Raw genomic sequence first — 24,994 nt, forward strand, 5'->3', positions numbered from 1 at the left:
CTGAATGTTTTCAAGTCTGACTCCTGCCTTACTGAGCAACCCAGGTTGTCTTGTTGTGCAGCATGACAGGGTCCAGACTCTGAATCAAAAGTCTTCAATAAATTCTCAGAACCTCTCTGCTCCTGTTGGAAAGGGAGGGCCATGGATGGAGCAACACCGCCACTTCCTTTAAGGCTGAGGATCTTCTGTAAATGGGCTGCTTTGTGCTTGGGCACGAATCTGTTACAAAAAGAAAATGCAGTACACTTTAAGTGCAAATACTATTTAAAATTTGCTCTTTACCTTTTTGTAAGGACATGATGATGGTGTATAAAAACTGAGAAAATGCAAAAAACCTAAAGATAGAACAAAAATTCTAGAAAGAGTGCAAAAAGCAGTAGTCACCAAGAGAAAGTTCAAAAGTTTGAAATTAGACCAGATTGATTTGGTTTCTAAAGAGTTTCTGTGGCTATAAAATCTGCCCTGCACATACCATAAAAAATTAGGGTAGAGCGACGGTTTAGCACTCATTCTTCACTCACCTTTCTGGAGTTCTGTGTTCTCCAGTCACGACACGGCCCAATGCTTATTTTCAAAACATACTTTTGCTCATTAACTTACAAAAATGCTTGAAAATTCCTCAATTAACACTGGCTATTTCTGCTCACATGACTGTTCTATATTCCTGGGCACCTGTACCCATTTGTACTAAACTGACCTTGCTAATATTTCTTGACCTATATTTTGATATATTTTTTTCACGACCATCTCACCACTTTCTTCCCCTAATGCTTTGTCACAGAGTTCGATATCTGCTACTTACGGATAGAATGCAAACACATAAAATGAAACCAAGGAATTGATCGTGTGCTGCGGAGCGAACCAGTAGACAGAGTGGGAGACAGGCATGAGAACAAGAAACTAAACAGTGGTGGAACACAGTATATCAAGAATGGACATTCCAACTGTTAAAACTGAGAACTGGAGGTTAATTCTGACTTGGGGATAAGTAAAGGCTTAGAGAGGGTTTTAGCTGACCGATTCTGAAAGGCAGAGAGGGGGAAGTTTTGGACTGAGGGAACAGTGTGATCAAAGGAAAGGGGCGTGAAAGAACATGAACCCTTCAGGGAATCAGATGCAAGGCAAAGGGCCTGGGGCCAGGTCCCGGGATCTGAGGTCTAGAGAGCCAGTCTGGAACCGGACAACGAGGGCATTCTCAGAGGCCCTGAGGCCCATCCAGGGACTCGGCTCCCTCCCTGGATTGTGGAGTATGTGAAGAAATGGGGAGTACATGCATTTAAGAGGTAGGTGAGGAGGAAGAACCACAGAACCAAGGAAAGCAAGGAGGAACATCTGGAGGAGCCGAAAGAAAATCTGAGAATAATATCACACTACTGAGGTGAATTAAGAGCTCCTAAAGAATGTGCAGAAAACGAACCAAGAGTTCTTAAAACTGTTTTTTTTTTTTTTTTTTTTTTAAAGGGTGTGAAACACTGCAGAGGTGCTACAGTACCAGAAACAACAGGGAGCCTTTGGCCTTGGTATACAGTAGACCACTGGCTACCCCCAGGGCCGTTCCTGTGGGGACAGGTGAGGGGGGTGGATGCAGGCAGAAACCAGACAAGGGTTAGGGAGAGAGAGGGGCAGAGAAAAGAGTGGGGACGGCAAGGTCAAGTTTTCTTTAATGGGGCGGGTGTGCATAGGGGTGTTTGCTTGGGGATACTTGCTGGGAAAGGGAGCGGGACCCTGAGGAAACAGAAAAGTCTTATAAGATGGAAGTAGAGAAACAACATAAGGTGTGATAACGACAGGATGCTTGCTGTGGGGGGAAGTAGGGCCTTATTCAAGAGCATACACCGAGCTTTCCTACAAAGCTGAGAGGGAAGAAGAAGAGAAAAATGAAGTTGAAAAGAGCAGTTTCAGGTGGCAGGTGCAGAATCTAGTGCGTCCCCAAAGCCTTGGACAAGTCCATCTATTTCGAGCGAGGTGAGGAGAGGTGGAGACGGAGTTTAAGAAGTGAGCCGAGGGGTCAGAAGGTCACTGTGGAGAGGGGAAGGGTGAGCACTCGTTCTGAACGTATGGGCAGATGAGCAAGACTAAGGAACTGGGGGTTTCCTCTGAGAACTGGAAAGCCAGTCTGGCTGTAGTATGCTGTGCACATTCCAGAAGCAAAAAGCCTGATGTGGGGGCCACTGTGCTTGTCTCATAAGGCCTTTTGAGAAAAATCACCTGAATATATAAGCCACCTCCCCGCACGCCTGTGTCCTGTCATAAGTAGATGAAGTAGATATTTCATATAGACAGAACGCAAAGAATGGGGCTAACCCCCTTGGTGCGCCCTAATAAAATAATACACTAATTCTTGATATAAAATGGAAAAAGAAGGAAAAAGAATCTGAAAAAGAATATATACATATATATGTGTATATACACACACACACACACACACAAATTAAAAAACTGAGTCACTTTGCTGTACACCTGAAACTAAGAAAGCAATGAAAATCAAGTATACTTCAACTAAAAAAAAAGAACATTGAATTTTAGCATCTCATTTAGATTATTAGGTTAAGGAAATTTCTTGAATTACAATGAATGCTGTACTAAAAATTTTTCTTCTCATCTACAGACCTTTAAAACCTCAGTGGTCACAACCTCAGCTTTATTAGAACTGCTGGAATAAAAAATTAGAGCATTTATTCAAAAAAAAAGAAAAGAAAAGAAAAGAAACTTGGGGATTTCCACATTAGAGCTGCAGATTTCACAGGTCCAAAATCATGAAGGGAACTGACCAACTTTCTTCCTGAAATAAATTCAAAATACTGAGGAGATTCTAAGGAACTAAAAATCAATAGAAAAGTTCCCATTGATCACCACAAAAAGAATAAAAATGACTATGATAATATCCTCAACTTCTCCTAAACAAATGGAACAAATGGTAAGAGAAGGAACATCCATACATATGTGGAAAAAAACAATAAAGCAAGCAAAATAACCTATTTGTTTATGTCAGATAAAGAACGCCAGGCAAGCTTAAAAAGGATTTTAACAGAATTACAAACTTGGTGCACAAAGGATTCACAATAAAAAAAATCAATGGGCATTGAAACAACATATTTTCATTTTAGAAAACAGTATCATGACCCATCTTGCTCACAATATCCATTTATATTGGCCAGCATGTGAGCAAAATTGCAAATTAAAAGAGACGGGAGATTGGCTAAAGGGTTGTAAACAACGGGAATTGGTAACTGACAAGGAATTTAGCTGTGGGCAAGATGCTAGGCCTGTTTTTATTCAACACATTTCCAAAATGTCTCAAGGATGAACAGAATCCCACCTTAACCCAGGCTGCGGATGACTGACTTGATAGGTGGTGCTGAACAAGGACATGGGAAGATGCAGAATGTCAGTATGGACAGAAACCCAAAACTCAACTTATGAATATTATGAAATTGACAAAATAAAAATGAACCTGAATGCAGTAGGACACATGGAAAAGACTACGTAGATTTCCTGGAGTTTGACAAAGATGAGTCTGTGTCGATTGGACCAGCAAACTGATGCCGCTTGGTTATGGGACTTGATGTACAGGGAAGGGAGAGACCAAGTCTGTAGGAGCAGAGCACTGTGCAAATGCTGATTTCATCTGAGGCACCTGATAACTGTATATGTTTGAAAATTAGAGAGTTCGTAGAAAAGCAATAATAATGATTAAGGCAATGGAAGAATTGATTTATGAGGACAGATTAAAGGAGCTAAATATGAATAGCCTGGTTAAGTGACAACTAGAGGGGTATGTAATAGGAGTCTCCAAGGAAAGAGAATAATTATTTAGCTGGGTACAAGGGAGTATAAAACTAGGAATAATGAGATGAAATTAAGAATGGGAAAATTTAAGCTGAATTTCAAGAAAAACTCCCTGACGGTGTAATTTATTAGCTCATGGAATAAATTCCCTATGGAAATGCTATAGCTGGGGAAACTTAATAATAGAACTGGACAAAATACCAATCAATAACATAGATAATAATCCAGTACTTGAAAGAAGGTGGTTACATGCTATGCTTTTCTTGTTTACAATATCTTCTCATAGTTTTCTTTAACAGTCTTTTTATATAGAGTGGTTGCTATCCAAAGAAGTATTTAGGCAATTAGCTAAATCTAAAAGGAAATACCTCCTTTAGGTGAAGGAAGCTAAAATTACTTTAGTTTTCATATACTCTGCAGCAGTAAGTGGTAATAATTTTTTACTACTTTGTTTCAGCAGAGCTGGTCTTGAAGCAAGCCGAACAAATGTATTACTATTTCTAAAAAACAAAACAGAACAATCCTCATCTACCATCCCACACAGTCAATTCTGATTCTCCGTGTCATGAAACTCATATTTTCAGAGACATGTTTAATATAAACAATTTATTGCCATAATAGAAATCAAAAAACTTTATTCCAGATTTTCTAAATGTAGCTCTATGGTCAATTACTTCACATCAATACCAAGATCAAATAGGCATAATACTAACAAGCAGTTTGCTTAATAATAGTCACCACACTAATTAACCCATCCAGAACATTCTTAATCAGACACTATTTGTTATGTACAGTTAAGAGAAGGCTGGCAATAAATGGTCCTATGCTAAAAAAGAAAATAATACCTTACTGATGGGGTGATACTGGCTTTTTTATAGAACTGGACAGAATGCTTGCACCATCCTGGCGTGAACTCAGTGAGGTAACTATGCAAACAGGCACATGTCTGAACACTTCCTTTCTCCTCCCCAGCTCCAACTCTGGTGGAGGTGCTAATGAGAAGAGGAAAGGTACTGAGGTAAGGAGTGAAGGGGAGAAAAAAGAAAACCAGCGAGCCACCTTTTAGCGCCTATGCCAGGTTTGCCGTTTAATCATTCCCGATTTTTCTTAAAGCAATGCTACTGCCCACTTAACTCTCAGAACGTCCTTCCTGTTTCTGAATCTCTCAGAAGCCCTATTCAAACCTGTTTTTGCTTTTAGAAAGATTCTGGTTACTGTAATCATTTCCAATCTGTTATTAGCCATGGGACCTCACCCCTAACTTTTTCCCAACCAACAGCCAATTTTTGAAACAAACGTAGAACCTTCCCTCTGCCACCTCTCCTTCTTCCCCCACCTCTGTTCCCCAGTGTGGGTCCAGAGGCATTGCCACAAAATCCCAGGGCTATGTTGAGGGGTGTTTAAAGACACAGCTGGAATAAGTACTTTCCAGATCTAAATTTGAGTGCTTTGCTGCACCAGCCACATCCAAACCACAAAGGTGGAGCTGGACCTGTAGGAATGGCCAAATGCCTTATTCAGATTAGTCCAAAAAGACCAGATTTGAGAGCAGCTTAAACCGATGGTAAGATTGATGGTAAGCAAAGGGAATGCGCTAGGCTCCTTAGCTGATTTCTGCTGAAGTTGAGAAGTTAGCATATGTTTAGCTGACCAACAGAGGTAGTTAGGAGGAAGGTGATAAGATAAAGCAAGTCACGTCAGCTTAGGACATTAAGAATGACTCATGTGTTGTTGAAGAGAATGCCATGGCTGAAATGTATGTCATGTGGAATATGTTGCTTACAAACGTCTTTTTGAGAGATTTCAATGAAAAGTACCTAATACGTAAGTTCGACCTATAGAATCTCATAAATAAGTACCCACAGATAAGAGTCCACAAGACAGATGATGAAGTCATGCCTCTCAAAGCAGATCTGGAAGATAGCACGTGAAAAAAAAATGATACAAATGAGTGGATGATTAAAGAGACCCAGAGAGAGCATAACTGATCAACAATTATTGCAAATACGAGCCAACAAAGCAGGAGGAGAGCCTTAGCGACTGGAATAAGGAAACTGGCCTGCCTGTGGGGCAGACAAGGAGAGAGGGGGCTGAGGAAGCCCAGCACGTGTGCATGCAGCTCAGGTGTGGGGGAGGGAGAGCAGTATGGCCACCCCTTTAGGCTGAAGTCTCACAAGGTGTGTTCTGTGCATCACGAGTTCCAAGGGAACATGCAGATGTTGCCTTAGAGAAGGTTTTGTGAGAGATCAAGTTTCGGAAAGGCTGGGTTAAACAAACTTAAACATTTCTTCTCTACAGAACTTCCGAAAGCACATGCTAGTATGTCCAGTAAAAATGTTCTTTCATTCAATAAATATTTATTTACCATCTGCTATGTGATAGAAATACTGTATTTATTGTTTCCCAAACTTAGCACTTAATGAAACAAGGACAAATCCCCCACCCCCTCACACACACAAAGAGGCACCTTAAGAATCAATATTCAACAAAGGATACCCTGGGAAATAGTACTTCAGACCCTAGGAGGTACACATCCCAAGTCAAAGAGCATGGGGAACCTGATGGGTGATGGCATATTTTATGTAGTATGGATGGCAGAAGGAGTGGGAAAAAGCATTCCCTGTCCAAATGAAACCTAGCCCGAAGGCCACACATCACTAGAGAAAAGGACGTTTGAAGATATCAGGAAAACCTGTGGAAAAAAGTAACAGAAAAAGATACGGTTCAAGGCTACTATGGATGATAGCAGAAAAAAATATCATTCAATTCTATCACAGCAATTTCTGTGGATTCCTGGATAGAAACCATATTGAGAACTGAAGAGAAAGGAAATAGGAATCAATGACAAATAACTTTTCCAAAACCAACTGGGAAGACACATCCAGGCAGTTCAGTGATCTAAGTTCTTGGGTGATTTATAACAAAAACTCTTCACTGTTTCCAAACAATGTGTTGGAAATTAATTACAAAATTAACATTTTTAGAATTTAGCCACATAAGCAAATATCAAAGATAATTAAAAAATCATGTTACCCACATGTATCCAATATATCACTTATATGGTAAGCAGATTTATATAAACTTATAAAGTATAAAAGCAAAGATCTTAACCTAGCATTCTCATGTGTACACATATACCCCCTCTACTTCTTGCCACACTATCTTCACTATATGAAGGAATCACAAACAAGGAAGTCTATCATAATTAAAACTAGATGTTTGAAGACTACAACATTAAACAGAAAGACAGAATTATGTTTGGTGGTTGGTTGTAGGATAGCTGCTCTTCTTCACTGGAGATGGCTAAGGGCTAATATTCACAAAATAGATGGCACATCTACGAAGGCTGTTTCAACAAGAAACTCTGGCAGAACATTATTTAAACAAATTTGCATCACAGATGAGTCGATCACAATCCACATGCACATAGCACAAATGCTTTGGGGGAACAGCCATCCAACACTACCGTGGCTGGTTAGGCCATGTCATTCAGACGCTCAAGTTGCGTGCCTGAACCAAATTTCGACTCCCATGCAAATTTTCAAAGCCAACACGCAACACTGACAGCAGTCTCTCAGATACTGAGCAAGGGTGTCTTGCTTGGACTACAAAGAATCTGTTTTGTGACAAGACAGGAAAACAGGATCCATAGAAACTAGCCTCAGTTAAAATTAACAAGCAAACCCTACTTGTTAGCCTGAGAAATGCATGCTGAAACTGAAAGCATATTTATGGTTATCAGACTGGCCTCATTATCCGTGTATGGTCCCGGAGGTGACACCCTTAGTCAAGACAGCATCTTCTCTTGAAGGCTGCCAGAAAGAGAAGCTTCAGCTTCCTCTCTTCTGTTTAAGGCCCATCATTTTCTGATGTCTGTCCTTTAAATAGCTGGGATATATGACTGTCATAAGGAAAATAAGGTTCTGTTCCCACGAGTCTATTTTTTTTTAAATACTTTTCTTCAACCAGCATTTCTAAGAATCACTTCTGAAAATCTAACACTTTCCATATACCTTACTTAAAACATTTATTCACAATACATGGCTTCTTCTGGCAACAGAATTTATGGAATGAGTATTATTTAACTTAATTATGCCTCAATTCCTGATTCTCTTTTAAAAAAAATCTTTTATTGGAGTATAGTTGACACAATGTTGTTTGTTTCAGGTGGACAGCAAAGTGAATCAGTTTTACGTATACACATATCCACTCTTTTTTAGATTCTTTTCCCATATAGATCATTACACAGTATTGAGTAGAGTTCCCTGTGCTATATGGTAGGTCCTTATTAGCTACCTATTTTATATATAGTTGTGTGTATATGTCAATCCCTCCAAAGTGTTTTAGATTGTATACATTGCTAATTTGCCTACTAGTTTGAGGCAGTCTATAAGAAAGACTCTTTTGGGAGGACTAGTGGAGAGAAATCTCTGTGAAGCACCTTAAGGTAAGTCCACTCACGCAATCGGCGTGTTGAAGAGGGGAGAACCCGGGCTGTGGTATTGGTACCCAGGATTGCATTGGCATTTCCTGTATTTGTGAATTTATTCAAATCAATTTCTCTGAACCTCAGTTTTCTAATCTATGAAATGGGATGATACCTGCTTCTGTAAATTTCTTGAGAGGATTAAAAGAGAGTTGGTAATAATGTGTAGATGAGTTGAGTAAATTGAAGTAAACTTCCCATTTCCTTGCTTCTTTATGTAACATCCACACTTACAGAGTTATTCCTAAGGCCATCTTGGGTAACACTGGATTTCCTACTTAGTAAATGAGTCACTATCTTGACTCAGTCAATAAATATTCATTCAACAAATATCTAAGCTTCTTCTGTGAGCAAGAGGTTATGTCTATTTTTACAAAGCTTTTAGAGCATATGTAGTGACATTTCATCCTTACTTATTTTGGTCTCTTAGACCTAGAAATTGTAAGCTATCACCTTTAAACTAAACTGTATTTACTGATTCCACTACTACAATAATCTAACTTTTCCATTCAAACTTAATAATTGGCTCGTCATTTGTTTCATTAACTCAGAAGTGAAGTTTTAAAAGCTTCTATTCATTCACCCCACTTAATTTAATGATAGTATACAAAAATGAAAAAACTTCTCAAATGTGAATCTGAAGTAATTTCTTTCAAGCAAGAGGAAGTGGCTATTTCACATGTACACAGACTCAGCAAGCTGCTGTGTATGGATTTACCTTGTTAGCAAGTAAATGTTCACATTATTCTGGGAATCCCATATCTTCTACAGCATCAGTAAAGCATTGAAGGGAACTCTAAAAATGATCTTTAATCACATGTCCTATTCCACAATTTTCTTTTGGAAGCCATTATTTGGAGGTTGAAAGCAAGATAGTAAAATGTGCTGGTATTGAAGAAAGGATCACTTTCTTCTTTCCAAACAAAAATAAGAATTCCCCTAGGGAAGTGTTTCCGATTGGAGAGTCTCTTTTAGAGAATGATATCATTTTACGGGTGTTATGGACTGAATTGTGTTCTCTCAAAATTCATATGTTGAAGTCCTTACCCTGATTGTGACTATGTCTGGAGATAGGGTCTTTAGGAGGTAAGAAGGGTCAAATGAGGTCATAAGGATTGGGCCATAATCCAATAGGACCGTGGTCTTACAAGAGGAAGATCTCTCTCCCACTCTCTCTCTGTCTCTCCCTTTCTCTCCCTTTCCCTTGTCTCCCTCCCACTGCCACATGTGAGGGCAAAGCCAGAAGGCAGCCATCTGCAAGTCAGGAAGAGAGCTCTCCTCAGAATTGACTATACTAGCACCCTGACCTCAGACTTCCAGCCTCCAGAACAGTAAAATAAATTCCCATTGTTTAGACCACCCAGTCTATGGTATTTTGTTATGGCAGCCCGAGACAACGAATACAACTGGATACTGTTGTGGAAAAGAGGGGAAAGAGTCAATATCATGATGGGTGAAATTTCCTGAACAGGGTATCAGGGAGATGATGGAGTGGGAGGTACCATATCTATACTGACAGACAGTGACAACAAGAGAATATAGTACAAGAAGAGGGAGCTGACCATCAAAACTGATAAGAGAATTTGGGGGGATGAAAAGAGGAAAATGTGAATTTTCTTGTGAAACAAAAATGTTCCTTTTTTATTTTTATTTTTTTCCCTTTTTTTAAACTAAAAATAAATTAAGAAGAAAATAGAGAACTGAGTTTAGGAACGAATCTTTCTTAAAAATTTGTTCGGTTGTGAATAAAGTCACTTAATCTCTTTAAACCTGGGTTTTCTCATATGTTCAATGAGAATGAGACCAGTCCCCTAGACTTCTCATCGAAATAGAAGGATCAAATTTCTAATCCAATCTATTAATTATCTTATAATTATTAAGAGGCAAAAAGGCACACTAGGTCAAGCAGGGCTATAGGTATATTGTATAGTTTCAAATTCAGGGCTCTGCCACTTATTAACTAACCTGGGGAAAGAGTTTTTCCTCTAATTATCAGTTACCCCATCTGTAAAATGGAATTAATAATTGTGCTGGCTTTGCAGAGTTATGTTTTCCATGTTGCTTGGCACATAGTAAGAGCTCAGGAAATACCACTACTTTTTATTTTTGATAATAATGGAGAAGACCATCATCATTATGTTGTCATGGTTACTAAAGAGATAAAATTAACATTCTAAAAACCCCAGTCTCTGACTCCACTGGCCCTTTCATAGTTACACTATTTTATAAATCAGAGACCCATGCCTTAACATGCATTTTTTTTGTTAACTCTCACAAGTTACACGTTAGCCATCCATTTAAGGAAGGCATTTTAATATGTTACCTTATTTTCATTTGTATACTAATCAAAGATTTGTTCTCTGCCTAGAGGCACATTAATTACAAAAAGGCTCAATGTTATAAATCAAACAAATACATTCCTCCCTTTCTACTATTTGTTTCCTGTGGTGCTTTTTTCTACCTTATGCTTTTCCTTGTCTTTCCTTTAATTCCTTCATTTTTCTGAGAGTTTTCATCTTTTCCCTTCTTAAAGTTGTATAAACTAGAAAAGTAAAACCAGGAAATTTAAAACATCAGTTTTCAGGTCTCTGAAGCATGAACAGATGGGCATCAAAAATCCAGTCTTTCTTTTTTCCTTTTTCATTTGCCTACCCACAACCTGAATAAATCAAAATTACCAGCATGCCCAACTTCCAGCACATCCTCGCCTCCTTTTTTTTTGCTACCACATTAAATGCTACAGCATTAAGTATTGATTCACTTCAAGTTCTGGTTCTACTGCTGTCTAATTTTTAAGCCACAGAAACTGTCTTTATTCCAAACTAATATTTTAAGATACAATTTTGTTAATTTTACATTTGAAATAAAGCCTTTAAACGTACAAAGTGAGTGTACAAGCACTTCCACTTTCTCCAGGTTTTCTATACTTTCTAGTCTTTCTAAGTTGGGAAAAGAGGTTGTTAAAAATATAACAGATGGGTAAAGTGCTGGGCTATTACTAGAGTATAACCAAGGCTTTAAGGTAAAGAAAGACTTAAATACTCAGAGAAAATACTGAGTGAAAAAGCTTAGAGAAAAAAGCATTCATTTACCATTTAGCCCAAATCAGAGTGCCTACTATGCGCCAGACAAATAGCCAAGATGCCCTCATGGAACACCCCATGGGGTAAGTACACCAATCAGGGGAGAATTAGGTATTATGATTATGAGAACCCAGGTCTGGGGAGTGGGGCTAATATCAAGAAAGGCTCTCTAGAGAAGGTGATCTTCCAGCTGAGACCTCGATGATGATGATAAAGTAGGCAGGTGTGAATGTGAGTGGTGCGCTGTGTTAAGAACAATAGTATGTGCAAAGGGCCTGGGGAGAAAACACAGTTCAGGGGTAAAAAGCAAAATATGGCCAGAGCAATGAGTGGGTGTAGATAGTTATGAAGGTAGGGGAGGGGGAGGACAGAAAATGAGGCTCGAGAAATAACCAGGGGGAGGCCTTTCTGCCCTTAATAATATAAATAAGAGGTTTATAGCTATTTGAGAAGTTTCTAATCAGACTGGGTCTGAATAAAAATGCTGGCTACAGTGTGAAGAACAGATTGGAGAAAACATGGCAGAGTAAACATTAATTTTAAATCCCCCTGCCTTTTGAATCTCTACTGAAATAATGGTATGGGAATTTTTAAAAGGCAGGGACTCTCAGGGACAAAAAGAGTAATTAAGATGACAATAGAAAAGAAATGTCGACTAGATTGCAGGAGATGGAAAGTAGATGAATGAGTGGTGTTGGAGCAGAGAGGAGGAGGCAGAATGCTTCTGTAAGTGCAGGTGATTTTGCCTGCGCGTGTGGTGTTAGCCAAGAAGCAGCAGCTTATTTGCTCAAGAGAAACTCCGGAAGGCTCAGGAATTGGACACACCAAGTGCATCTGCAGGTGCAGTTGCGGAGCAGAACTGAAAACAGAACTGGTAGCAATTCTATATAAAGTGAACTCAAGCCCTCTGATAACCTCCCCAAGCCCATGCAGCCAAGCAACTACCTCCCTTCTGCCCCGGCCTCTCTCCTCAGCAGCAGAAAGGCTTCTGCACTGGACGATCTGGACAACAGAAACCAGGCAAGGCTAAAGGCAAGGGTGAGGGAAATTATATGAAAGGATGTCTAATTATTAATGATGCTTCTCCAGCGCCCTTCCTCCTTCTGTCTCCCAGACAGCTGGAGATTCTCCTTCCAGGAGATTATAGGAAACTTTCTCTGGAAACTAACCGGGCTGACCTAGCAATGCTGACATGTGGAGATGCTACAATGAAGCAACTGAATTCCTATAAGAAAGGTCACTGGTCAACAAGCCCTGTCTCTGAAATTCTAATCATCTTTCAAGGTCTCACCTCAAATATGACTGGAGAGACCAGCACCATCAGATATTTGAGGAAAAATTTTAACATAAAATTAATATGATGATGCAAACAAATAGAAAATAGGAACTCAGAGGAAACTGAGGCAACATGGAGAGTAGAAGAAAACTTAAAAAAAAAATCCTATACCATCCATAATGATAAAATAAGATTTTGCACCCACAGTGGGAGAAATAGGATGCAGTAAGAAAGGACATTCAAGAATGAGTGCTTACAAATAAAAATATCATGAGTGAAAAAAAATAATCAATAGAAGAGTTAGAAGATAAAGTTGAGAAAATCCTATAGAAAGCAAAATAACAACAAAAACAAAGAAGAAAATAGGAAAAGAAATAAAATAAGGTCAATCTAAGGTTCAATAATGACTAACGGGAGTTGAAGAACATGCATACTGAGCAAATCATAGGGGAGAAAATCAAAGAAAAAATATAAGAAAATTCTTTGTACTGAAGGGAATATATATCCAGCATAAGAAAAGAACAAAAACCCAATCCATGTAGAATCATTATGGAATTTCAGAAGATCAGGAGCATAAAAGAAAATCTAATACCTTTTGGGAGAGTGAACAGGACAAGTCACATCCAAGTTATCAGAAACAGATGGAAATCAGATTTTTCAACAAGAAGTTCAAAAAGTAGAAAACAATGGAACACTACCTCAAACTTCTGAGAAAAATGATTTTCAATGAGAGCTTAAAACTCAGTCAAGTATTAATTAAATGTGAGGCAGGACAAAGCCATTTTCAGACAAGCAAGGTCTTAAGAAATTTAAGCTCCCATGTACATTTCTTGAGGAGATACTGGTGGATGTACCCCACTAAAATGAGAAAGTAAAAGAAGAGAAAGATGTGGGATCCAGGAAATCATTGACTCAAGGGTCCAGAGAGCAACAAGAATGAAGAGGAGCAGGAGAATCTAGGCCTCCTGGATGGAAGTGCCCAAGGGAAAAAATGGAAATGATAGATTTCCCGATGTGTCTGACCATACTAAAAAGAGGAGTTAGTGATGGTGACAGCGCTGGGAATGGGTTTGTGATAGTGACACAGAAACCAAGCAAATAAAGCTAAAGCAATATTTACCTCCAGGAAAAAGTGAAGAGTTGTTCAGGCAAGGAAACCTCATCATACGAAACAATGACGCTCAGCAGAGAACAGTTTTACGTAGCAATAATGCTTTAAACACAGAGTATTTAATTAACCAAAAGTTGAGATACAGCTATACTGGAAGGCTAGGGACAGAGAAAAATGTGTGAGTGCCTGCATGTGCCTGCTCATACTGTAAGAGGGCTAGCTGAATCACCATTCCTATTGTAGGAAGTCAACAAATAATATCTCATATTTTAAAAAATCAAGAAACAGAAAGATAGGAAACAGAAGTTTTGTTAAGTGGTAGCTTGGTGCAGCGGGGCTGGGGTGGGATGAACTGGAGGAAGGAATTTTGCTTTGTCTTAGAGATTTTTCTCACCCTCTGACCTTTTAAAACCAAATATATGCATTATCTTGAGAATTCATGACTTCATTAATAATCTCTACAAGTTTCTTACCAAAATCTCTTTGAATATTGCTCCTAACATTTTTTTCCAATTTTCATTTTGAAACTTCTATTAGGCATATGTTGAATTCTAACCTTTTTATTCCTTAAGATCTAGCTTCTAGGTCACTAATTCTCTCCTGTCTAATACTTACACATCCAGTGGTTAATTTCAATGAATATATAAAATTTTTGTTTAGTTCTTCTCAAAATATGCACTAAGCTTTTATAGTACATTTATTTCTCATACTTTCAATTTATTCTTTGTACTATTAACTGTTTTAAAACCTACTTTGTCTTCTCTATCCAGAAGTTCTAGTATCTGAACTTATTAACGGTCTAATTCTATAGAAAGTTGTTTGAGTCAGTTTCTGACTTGCTGCACTAGAATAGATGTTCAACAAGAAACACCAGAAAGCTACAGATTCACCAAAATGAGGCAAAAGAGAAAGGTCTGTACCTAAGTTTTATTCTTCCTTTAAAAAAAACTCACCATTTTTCTAAATTCTAATATATTTCCTTCAGCAATCAGCAGGTATTTATAGAGCACCCACTCAAACTCGAAATTCTGCTGTTATAGGAAAAAGAATTAGAAGAAAAATCAGACATTTTAACATATGGTTGGATTTCCCTCTTCTAAGCTTTTTAAAGAAAGAGGATGTTGGTTGTTTAAACATCACAACAATCCATGGTCATCTTTCAGGACACGCTGAACATTATTTTGAGGTTTAACATTATTTGCAGAAGAGTTTTCTACTTTCCACCTTGAAATATCCTTTTTTGAACACTGGGCAAATATTTTCAGTAGAGACTCATCCATTCACAGTTTGTGCTAACATTATTGTGAGTCATAACCACAGAGATGTACAAACATCTCCTTAAATACCAAGGTGGATATAAATGGAAATGGTATACCTTCAACAACATTGTAAATGTCCTAGAAAAAGTAACTATGCAGTGAAATTCTCATACAAAACAAACAAAAAATTTATAATCTTAAAAATGTAATTATTCTATAATTTAGCTGTATTAAGAGTCTGCATCTTATTGGCCTGGGCTATTTTAGAGTACTGCATATCCTACCTGAATCGTCAATACACGCCCTAATGTATACCCATTTAACACTTCAATAATATATGCCAGGGTATAACTGAGTTCTAAGGGTGTCAAAAGCCAGATTATTCTAGAACTGCATGTTATTTTGGGACTACAGATAGCAAATGGCCAGATGGCCCTACATTTAACTGCCAAAGTATGGTAGATCCATGTATAGATGTATTCCAACAGAGAAATATGGACAACAACCAATGAGATACCAAGGTTTTACTACAATATTATCTTTGTTAAGCCAGAAATAACATTCCAATTTTATAGAACTGGAGTTAAAACAAACATTATTCTTTACTTTCCTGTAGTAAATAAATGGGCAAAATCAACTCTATTGGCTCACAGGCTTACAACCCACAGTAGATGCTCAACATGGACTTGCTGAATGAATGAATGCCTTGGTACAAGGAAGTGGGATCGGTTATGCATATGCTACTCTATGCTTTTCTGGGTCCTGACTGTTTCTGTATACTGATGTGTGGCTTGGGAGTTTGCGTATGTTTTATTTGGGTAGTTTGCATATATGAAGTAGAGAGAGGTAAGGTTGGTTGAAGGGCAATTATTTCTTGATGGAAGAATATAAAAAGTATAAACAACTCAGCTATTGCTTAAGCAAACTCAGCTCTTCATTTCTGATCTACAATGCAAATAGGACACAAAATAAGGTTTCATTAGAGAGTGACTGTCACATCAACAGGAAGGAGAATGAAGACCTGCTATGCAGTATTATTAGATATATTGAATTTGTTGTCACCAAGATCAACAAAATACTGCTTCTAAAGACTACACACTGTGACAAAGAAATAGCTTTGCAATACAGAACACTCCTTTGATTTTTGTTTTCATTTTATTGTAATGGGGTTATACCTCTAGAAGAAATGAATACTGATTTATTGATGGCTTGGGCCACTATTAAAAAAGTAATATACTAATCAGAAAACATCTGTGATAACTGACAATCCATTCCGAAAAAAACTTAGAAACTTTCTATCACGTGATGTCTCCACAACACAAAATAACTTTATGTCGTATGATGTGGAGTGGGACTTTTCCTAACATCATGGCATTTCAGCTGAGGTCCTAACACTGAGGACTAATAGCTACAAATGCTACACAGAGGTGCTGCCACATTTCTGCAGGACTTGCTAAAGGTAGAACTATTGGCCCTGTGGCTCTTATCGATTATCCTCTAACAGCCCAATAAGAGGAGGAAATTCACAGGAGTAGGTGTGCTCCGTGAGAACCTCTCGTAGAGACTTGGGATGGTTGCCAGGAGGTGAGGCTGACATCTCTTTCCTCAAAGTGAATGACTGCCAAGCTGCCAGAACTCAAAAGCCTGCCTCCTCCTGCTCCTAAAACAGAGCTCTAATGCATGCCGCCTGCCCGCCCCACCCATCACGTAAATATGGGACACAGATCCTGATGAGAGCCAGAACTTCAAGATTTTGAAGGCAGGAGGCTGTCAGAAGTTGTTCACATGGCAGGGCAAGAAGAAAGGGCAGCAACGGAAGCAGCCCTCATTTTTTAACATTTGGAAGGGAAAGGGTACCTAATTTTTTTTCCCTGTGGTCCGAGTGGAGCGGAGTCGTGCACCATATTGAAAGAGCTATGCTCAGGAAGGCTGCCTTCAGGGCAAGGAACATACTCCTGGGGTCAGAGCTAAGAGAAGGAAGTGATTAGAGATCATCCAGAGAGGGCTTCCTGCATGACAGGGAACACCTGTGTATAAGGTCTCCAGAGGAGTGTCTCAAAAGAACACATCTACATGCCACACAAAAGTGCTGGCATTTGGCTACTGCTGAGAGCAGGCATTTAACACTCCAAAGAGACCCTCAAACAACAGCAGTTATGTGAAAACTCTTCCTCTCTTTTCCTCCAGTCCCTCCTCCAAGCCCAGACCCCACTGCAGAAGCTTAAAGGAGACGGTAGGAGGCATGAAAGGAAGTGTACTTAACTGGTTTATTGGACTCGATGGCTACAATGGGGGAACAGCTTTATGTCCCCTTCTGCCACTGCCTTTAAATACATCCTCACATCTCCTTTTTCTTCCTGTTGGTAACAACTTTGGCAGACACCTTGGCTTTCTGGCTTGTGATTATTTTCTTCTGGTACTGTTAGCATTTCATTATTTTCTCCCTCCCATGTTATAATCTAGGAATAGGAAAGGCCTTAAAGGTAGAAACCACAAAAGTATAGATTCGTCTGTGCAAAAATAAAATACTTTAACATATCAAAAGCTTCATAAATTCAACTGAAAAGCAAGTAAAAGGAATATCTGAAACATACACAACTCAGTAAACTCTTAGAAATCAATGCGGCTAGCAATCCCAGGTTCAATTAGCTCTGCTATTGTGTGACCCGGTAGCTGTGTGACTTTAGGCAATTCACTTAACATCTCTGGGCTGCAGTTTCCTTATCTATGAGAGGAGATTAATACCGTTACCTATATCAGTGGGTTCTGGGAGGATTAAAGAATCTGATTGCTGTAAAGAACTTAGCACAGTGTCGGACAAATAGTATGTCTTTAAAAAAACCTCAGCTTTGTATCCTCATTCACCATCATCAAATCTCCAAGTGGCAAGTTACAGGTAGTAAAAATTAATTTATAAGCATTCTTTCTCTCTTTTTTGTTTTTGTCTGTATTGCCATAGTTTTCCACATTGAGCATGTGTTACTTTGGTAGGAAAAATACACAAGCTATTTCAGTTCAAAATGAGAATAAAGGCATTTGTGAGTCTCTGTCAACTTTACAAAGTAGAGAAAGCTGCATGTTTCTCACTCGGGCTACAGTGGATCATCCTGGCTAGTTTGTTATATGTAATGCCCATCAGAGTTACTGAATAGGCAAAACGGTTCTCTTCCAACATAGGCAAGAACCATCTGGTCATTCATTGACAGAAATAAATAACTGAGTACGAATTATGTTTCCACTGGTCAGTATATATACACACAATACATGTGAAAGGCATAAAAGCTTTAAAAAAAATTCACAAGAATAAAATGAAACATTTTGTATCACGGCTTTATACCCTGTTGTCCCGTCAGGTTGAATTTGTTTATCATATCACTTCATTTACTCTAATAAAAATTTACTCCCAGGACTCAGTTTCCTTTACTGGCATCGCCATTCATTCTGGGCACAATTTTATAAAAATGAGGCAAATGGAAAGATACTGATGTCATCGTAAGATGAAGCAAAACCACATGAGAGGCCCTGGTTCTGGTGCTCATTTAGGTCCCATCGAAGCAAGAGGGAAGAAGTTCTGGGATGTATGTGTCACAGTATTTGAAATGGCTGCCCTCCACAAACAAGCCCAATTTACAAGAGAAGAACATATAAGGTAGAAGGGGGTTTCAATTTTTAAACTACATTACTAAGCACACATTTGCTTCTAAACTTTAAAGCAGTGCTGAACTGCATTTGGATAGAGTTATAGCATTGCTTTAAACACACACGCACACGCAGACACACATACACCATGGAGGTAATCCAGTTACTCCTGCAGCACAGATGTGCACAAGAACGCTCTAAGTGATTAAGATAGGGCTTTAAAGTTAGTTAATTAGAAACATATCTCCTTCTGTGATCAACATTGATACTAGCTCTGAGTTCTGATTGGTGAAAATAGGTTTAAATTTAGATTTAAAATTTAAGATGTGTGGATAACCCTTGGACTTGCTTTTGTGCTGAACTGCCTTAGAACGAGGGCCTTTAGTATCTAACAGTTTAAAAAATAGAATTCTGCTCATCTGATATTATTAAGCTGAGCTTCTCATAAACAGCATTTTTTTTTTTTTTCTTGGAAGGAAGGATAGCAAAAGTCATGAGTGGAATATTTTAAATCCTATCTAGACAGAAAGAAATTGCTATCATTGTAACAAAAACCACACCACTTTACTCTGATTATTGGGGTGACCCTTTTTTAAAAAAAATAGCCATAGGGTCACTGAGAGAGTACGATACAATAATCAATAGGAAAAGGTTCAGCGTAGTGCTTAGCACAAGTAGTTGCTTAATAAAAGTTTCCGTTTTGCAGAAAAGAAGGTGACTGCTAGAGAAAGTGAACCTAGAGAGTTACAATACATATGTGCTTATTCAAGTTATATTTTCTACCAGACTTAAATGTCAACCTCTGAATGTCTGTGTTATAGTGAAAAAAATTTTCTGCCATTGGAGATTTTAATGTTCGAGTTGCATGAAAAGTCCCAAAGGTCAGATGAAGCTGCTTCCCATGGGCCTCACACCTCCTGACCCAAGCCACATCCACAGAGGACACAAGGTCACTCCCAGTCTCCTGGGGCCATATTGACAAGACCATGCCTCCATGGATTAGCCGAGCAATCCAACTTCCCTAGTTTGTGAAAGACTGGAGCCACTTAGGACATCTTCTAACAAACATGTGTTACTCTCCTACTGGAAAACAATATGGGTGTTCTCATTGGAAGAGATGTACTTGACCGTCTCTGCCTGCTCGGATTAAAGAAGCTGCTGGTGTTGGTGGCACAGGCACTTACATGCAAAACTACAGACCTTCCAAATTGTTTTATTTATATATTGCTCACAACTGGAGAGGTTGATAACAATGCCAATTAAATTCTCCTCTCACTGAAGTGTCACATATATCCTAGAAACAGGGCTGGGAGGGATGTAGGGTGTGTGTGTTAAAATTCTTCAGTAGGAGGGGGAGTTTAGCAAGATACCTTTAGAAGCAAATTGTCTCCACTTCAAATTTCAGGGTCATCACCTAATAGGTAAGTAACCCATGGCCAATAAAATAACCTAACTGAGCTGTTGGCTTTTTACTTGTTAAATGGGAACAAGCTCCTACAGTTGTCTTATGCATCAGCTGAAATGGTATATGTGCAACTTTTGTATAGTAGATACTGTATACACCAATAAATCCATTTCACACTCAGGCCACAGGCTCTAGAAAGAAAACATACCTGCGTAGCCTGACAAGCTAGTTGCTGATGTTCTGGGTGTCATTATCAGAGCAAATCTCCCAGAAAAATTCTGATTGATGAATTCAGATATTTCCTCACATTTAATTTTATATGTTTTAAATAGCTCCTATGGAATTCCACACCTTGCACTCGTGGCTATCAATGGCACTAGTGGTCTAAAAACGTCCCAGACTCCTGCATAGTGAGAAGGGCAAACTATCATGACAACAACAGCCTGACATCCCTTGTCACCTCTTCTGATTTTCCCATCATTTCTGATTGATGTAGCTGCATAAAGCACTCAAAGAAAACCGTGAGATACAGGAAAAACATGTTTGAGGAATATGTTTCAACCTGAGTGTTAAGTGCAGATACGAGAAACTGGTTATTAAAAACAGAGAAGCAAATCCCTATCAAATTACCAACGGCATTTTTTACAGAACTAGAATAAGAAATCTTACGATTTGTATGGAAACACAAAAGACCCCGAATAGCCAAAGCAATCTTGAGAAGGAAACATGGGGTTGGTGGAATTAGGCTTCTTGACTTCAAAGTATACTACAAGGCCACAGTGATCAAGACAGTATGGTACTGGCACAAAAATAGAAAGAAAGATCAATGGAACAGAATAGAGAACCCTGAGGTAAACCCAAGCACATATGGACACCTTATCTTTGACAAAGGAGGCAAAAATATACAATGGAAAAAAGACAGCCTCTTCAATAAGTGGTGTTGGGAAAATTGGACAGCAACTTGTAAGAGAATGACATCAGAACACTTCATAACACCATACACAAAAATAAACTCAAAATGGATTAAAGACCTAAATGTAAGGCCAGACACTATAAAACTCCTAGAGGAAAACATAGAACACTCTATGACATACATCAAAGCAAGATCCTTTTTGACCCACCTCCTAGAATCATGGAAATAAAATCAAGAATAAACAAATGAGACCTAATGAAACTTAAAAGCTTTTGCATAGCAAAAGAAACCATAAACAAGACAAGAAGACAACCCTCAGAATGGGAGAAATTACTTACCAACAAAGCAACGGACAAAGGATTAATCTCCAAAATATACAAGCAGCTCATGCAGCTTAATACCAAAAAAGCAAATAACCCAATCCACAAATGGGCAGAAGACCTAAATAGACATTTCTCCAAAGAAGACATACAGATGGCCAACAAACACATGAAAAGATGCTCAACATCACTAATCATCAGAGAAATGCAAGTCAAAGCCACAATGAGGTATCACCTCACACCAGTCAGAATGGCCATCATCACAAAATCTAGAAAAAACAAATGTTGGAGGGGGTGTGGAGAAAAGGGAACTCTCCTGCGCTGTTGGTGGGAATGTAAGCTGGTACAGCCACTAGGGAAAACAGTTTGGAGGTTTCTTAAAAAACTAAAAATAGAACTACCATATGATCCAGTAATCCCACTCCTGGTCATATACCCAGAGAAAACCGTAATCTAAAAAGAAACATGTACCATAATGTTCATTACAGCACTATTTACAATAGCCAGGACATGGAAGCAACCTAAATGCCCATCAATAGAAGAATGGATAAAGAAGATGTAGCATATATATACAATGGAATATTACTCAGCCATAAAAAGGAATGAAATGGAGCTATAGGTAATGAGGTGGATAGACCTAGAGTCTGTCATACAGAGTGAAATAAGCCAGAAAGAGAAAAACAAATACTGTATGCTAACTCATATATACGGAATCTAAAAAAAAAAGAAAAAAAAATAGTACTGATGAACCCAGTGACAGGGCAAGAATAAGGATGCAGATGCAGAGAATGGACTGGAGGACACAGGGTTGGGGGGGTGGGGGGTGAAGGGGAAGCTGGGATGAAGTGAGAGAGTAACATAGACATATTACACTACCAACTGTGGAATAGATAGCTAGTGGAAAGTTGCTGTATGGCAAAGGGAGATCAACTCGATGATGGGTGATGCCTTGGAGGGCCAGGATGGGGAGGGTGGGAGGGAGTCGCGGGAGGGAGGGGATATGGGGATATATGTACAAATACAGCTGATTCACTTTGTTGTACCTCAAAAGCTGGTACAAGAGTGTAAAGCAATTATATTCCAATAAAGAGCTTAAAAAAAGGAAGAAAAAAAAAGAAAGCAAAACCAAAAAACAAAAACACAGAAGCAAAGCTCAGGGAGGGGGGAGGAATGAACAGGAAAGAATCCCATGTCTAGATACTAATATCAAAGTTTTCATTCTTAAGAATGCTTTCTCTTCTTCCACTTCCTCTTACTCAGAACATTATGTAGTTATAGCTTATAATCAAGTACTGAACAGTTTTCCAATAAGTAAGCAAATATTAACTTCCTATTGTGTTAATGCCCATGTTTAAATAAAGGCTATTTTTGCCATACCTCATAGAAAGTAAAAGAAAAATGTTGGAAACATTGTTCCTTTGGACACGATTTGTGATGATTCCTTTTATTGTTCCTTAATGGTATAAGGTTACATAGGTAAACTCCAAAAGCAACTATATATTATTGTGGAATAACATTATAATTTTTTTAATTTTATTTTTATTTTTTGGGGGGTACACAAAGTTCAATCATCTGTTTTTATACACATATCCCCATATTCCCTCCCTCCCTCAACTCCCCCCCCACCCTCCCTCGAGTCCCCTCCACCCTCCCCGTCCCAGTCCTCTAAGGCATCTTCCATCCTCGAGTTGGACTCCCTTTGTTATACAACAACTTCCCACTGGCTATCTATTTAACAGTTGGTACTATATATATGTCTGTGCTACTCTCTCATTCATCTCAGCTTCCCCTTCATCCCCCGCCCCCCCCCAACATTATGATTTTATTGGAGAATATTCTCTGTAAAAATATAAAACATTCATTAGTTTTTCAAAACCGCAATTAAGATTATGAGAATGAATTGGGTTGAAAAGCTGTTTAGAGTAGACTTTGGAGTGTGTTCACAGAAATAGCTATTGTCCCACACAACAATAAATCTACACCCATGATGCCTTTTCTAGAGAACTTTTCTACAACTAGCAAAACTTGATGGGACAATTCTTTTTAAGTTCAAATCATGGGAAAGAGTCTGAATAATTTGCACGACATAAATAATGTGTCACATATCTCCAAATCACCAATTATTAACCTGGTGACCCTGAATGGGCTTCATGGAGTCCTTGAACCCTCTGTAATTATATGGAAGATGTGTGTGTGTGTGTGTGTGTGTGTGTGTGTGTGTACTTATTTGCATTTTTCTAAAGAAAGAGCCCATAAATATCATCTGACTTTTAAAAGGATTTATGACACCCCCACAAGGTTGAGAAGAATTTATTCATTCTATAAATATATTTTATATGACTACTCTTTGTTAGGCACTGTGCTAAGCTTGGGAGCACAGGGAAGACACAGTGCTTGACCTCTGCATTTTAGCTTCTAGCAATTGATTTGAATATGGGAGGCGGGATGGAATCAATAATCTTAAAATCCCGCTAATTATCCTTCACTCCTAATCCTACCGTACCCCATCTAATTTCCTCCAGATCTCACAACCTCCTTGGGACAAAGTCTCCTTTATATAATATAAAGTTTTTAAAATTAAAGAATAGTTACTTTACAATATTATATTAGTTTCAGGTATACAGCATAGTGACTTCTTTATAGATAACACTCAATTAAAATTATTATAAGATAATGGCTATAATTCTCTGTGCTGTACAACATATCCTTGCTGCTTACCTATTTTATAGATAGTAGTGTTCCTTAACCCCTTATCCCTATCTTGCCCCTCCCCTGATTTGATAAACATTTATTTGTAGATTTTTTGATGATGGCCATTCTGACAGGTGTGAGGTAATAGCTCATTGTTGGTTTGATTTGCATTTCTCTAATAATTAGCAATGTTGAGCATCTTTCCATGTGTCCATTGGCCATCTGTGTATCTTCTTTGGAAAAATGTCTATTCAGGTCTTCTGCCCGTTTTTGTTTGGGTTGTTTGTTTTCTTATTTTTGAGTTGTATGAGCTGTTTATGTACTGTGGATATTAATCCCTTGTTGGTCATATCATTTGCAAGTATTTTCTCCCATTTGGTAAGTTGTCTTTTCATTTTGTTCATGGTTTCCTTTGCTGTGCAAAAGCCTTTAAATTTAATTAGGTCCCATTTGTTTATTTTTGCTTTTATTTCTTTGGCCCTAGGAGACAGATTCAAAAAAATATTACTACAATTTATGTCAAAGTGTGTTCTATGATCTCTTCTAGGAGTTTATGGTTTCAGGTCTTATATTTAGATCTGTAATCTATTTTGAGTTTATTTTTGTACATGGTGTTAGAGACTGTTGTAATTTCATTCTTTTACATGTGGCTTTCCAGTTTTCCCAGCACCACTTATTGAAGAGACTGTCTTCTCTCCGTTATATATTCTTGCCTCCTTTGTCACAAATTAATTGACCATAGGTGCATGGGTTTATTTCTGGGCTCTCTATTCCATTCCATTGATCTCTGTGTCTGTTTTTGTGTCAGTAACATGACGTTTTGATTACTATAGCTTTGTAGTATAGTCTGAAGCCAGAGAGGGTGATATCTCCAGCTTTGTTCTTTTTTTCCTCAAGATTGCTTTGGCCATTTGAGGTCTTTTGTGGTTCCATATGAATTTTAGGATTATTTGTTCTAGTTCTATGAAAAATGTCTTGTGTATCTGATAGGGATTGCATTAAATCTAGATTTTGGGGGTGGG

General features: G+C 38.4%; 1 protein-coding gene across 21 annotated transcripts in view; it reads right to left on the reverse strand.

Moving 5' to 3' along the window:
- The window catches only part of GTDC1 (glycosyltransferase like domain containing 1), a 375,875-nt gene that overhangs the window by 77,722 nt on the left and 273,159 nt on the right, over positions 1-24,994 (reverse strand). For all 21 annotated transcript variants that reach the window (XM_057744701.1, XM_057744700.1, XM_057744680.1 and 18 more), the window contains one exon: positions 1-219. This exon is cut by the window's left edge and continues 114 nt beyond it. In XM_057744701.1, coding sequence (XP_057600684.1) covers positions 1-219 — 219 coding nt within the window. The remainder of the gene's footprint in view (positions 220-24,994) is intronic.

The sequence above is a fragment of the Hippopotamus amphibius genome, chromosome 8, assembly GCF_030028045.1.
Source record: "Hippopotamus amphibius kiboko isolate mHipAmp2 chromosome 8, mHipAmp2.hap2, whole genome shotgun sequence".
NCBI lineage: Eukaryota > Metazoa > Chordata > Mammalia > Artiodactyla > Hippopotamidae > Hippopotamus > Hippopotamus amphibius.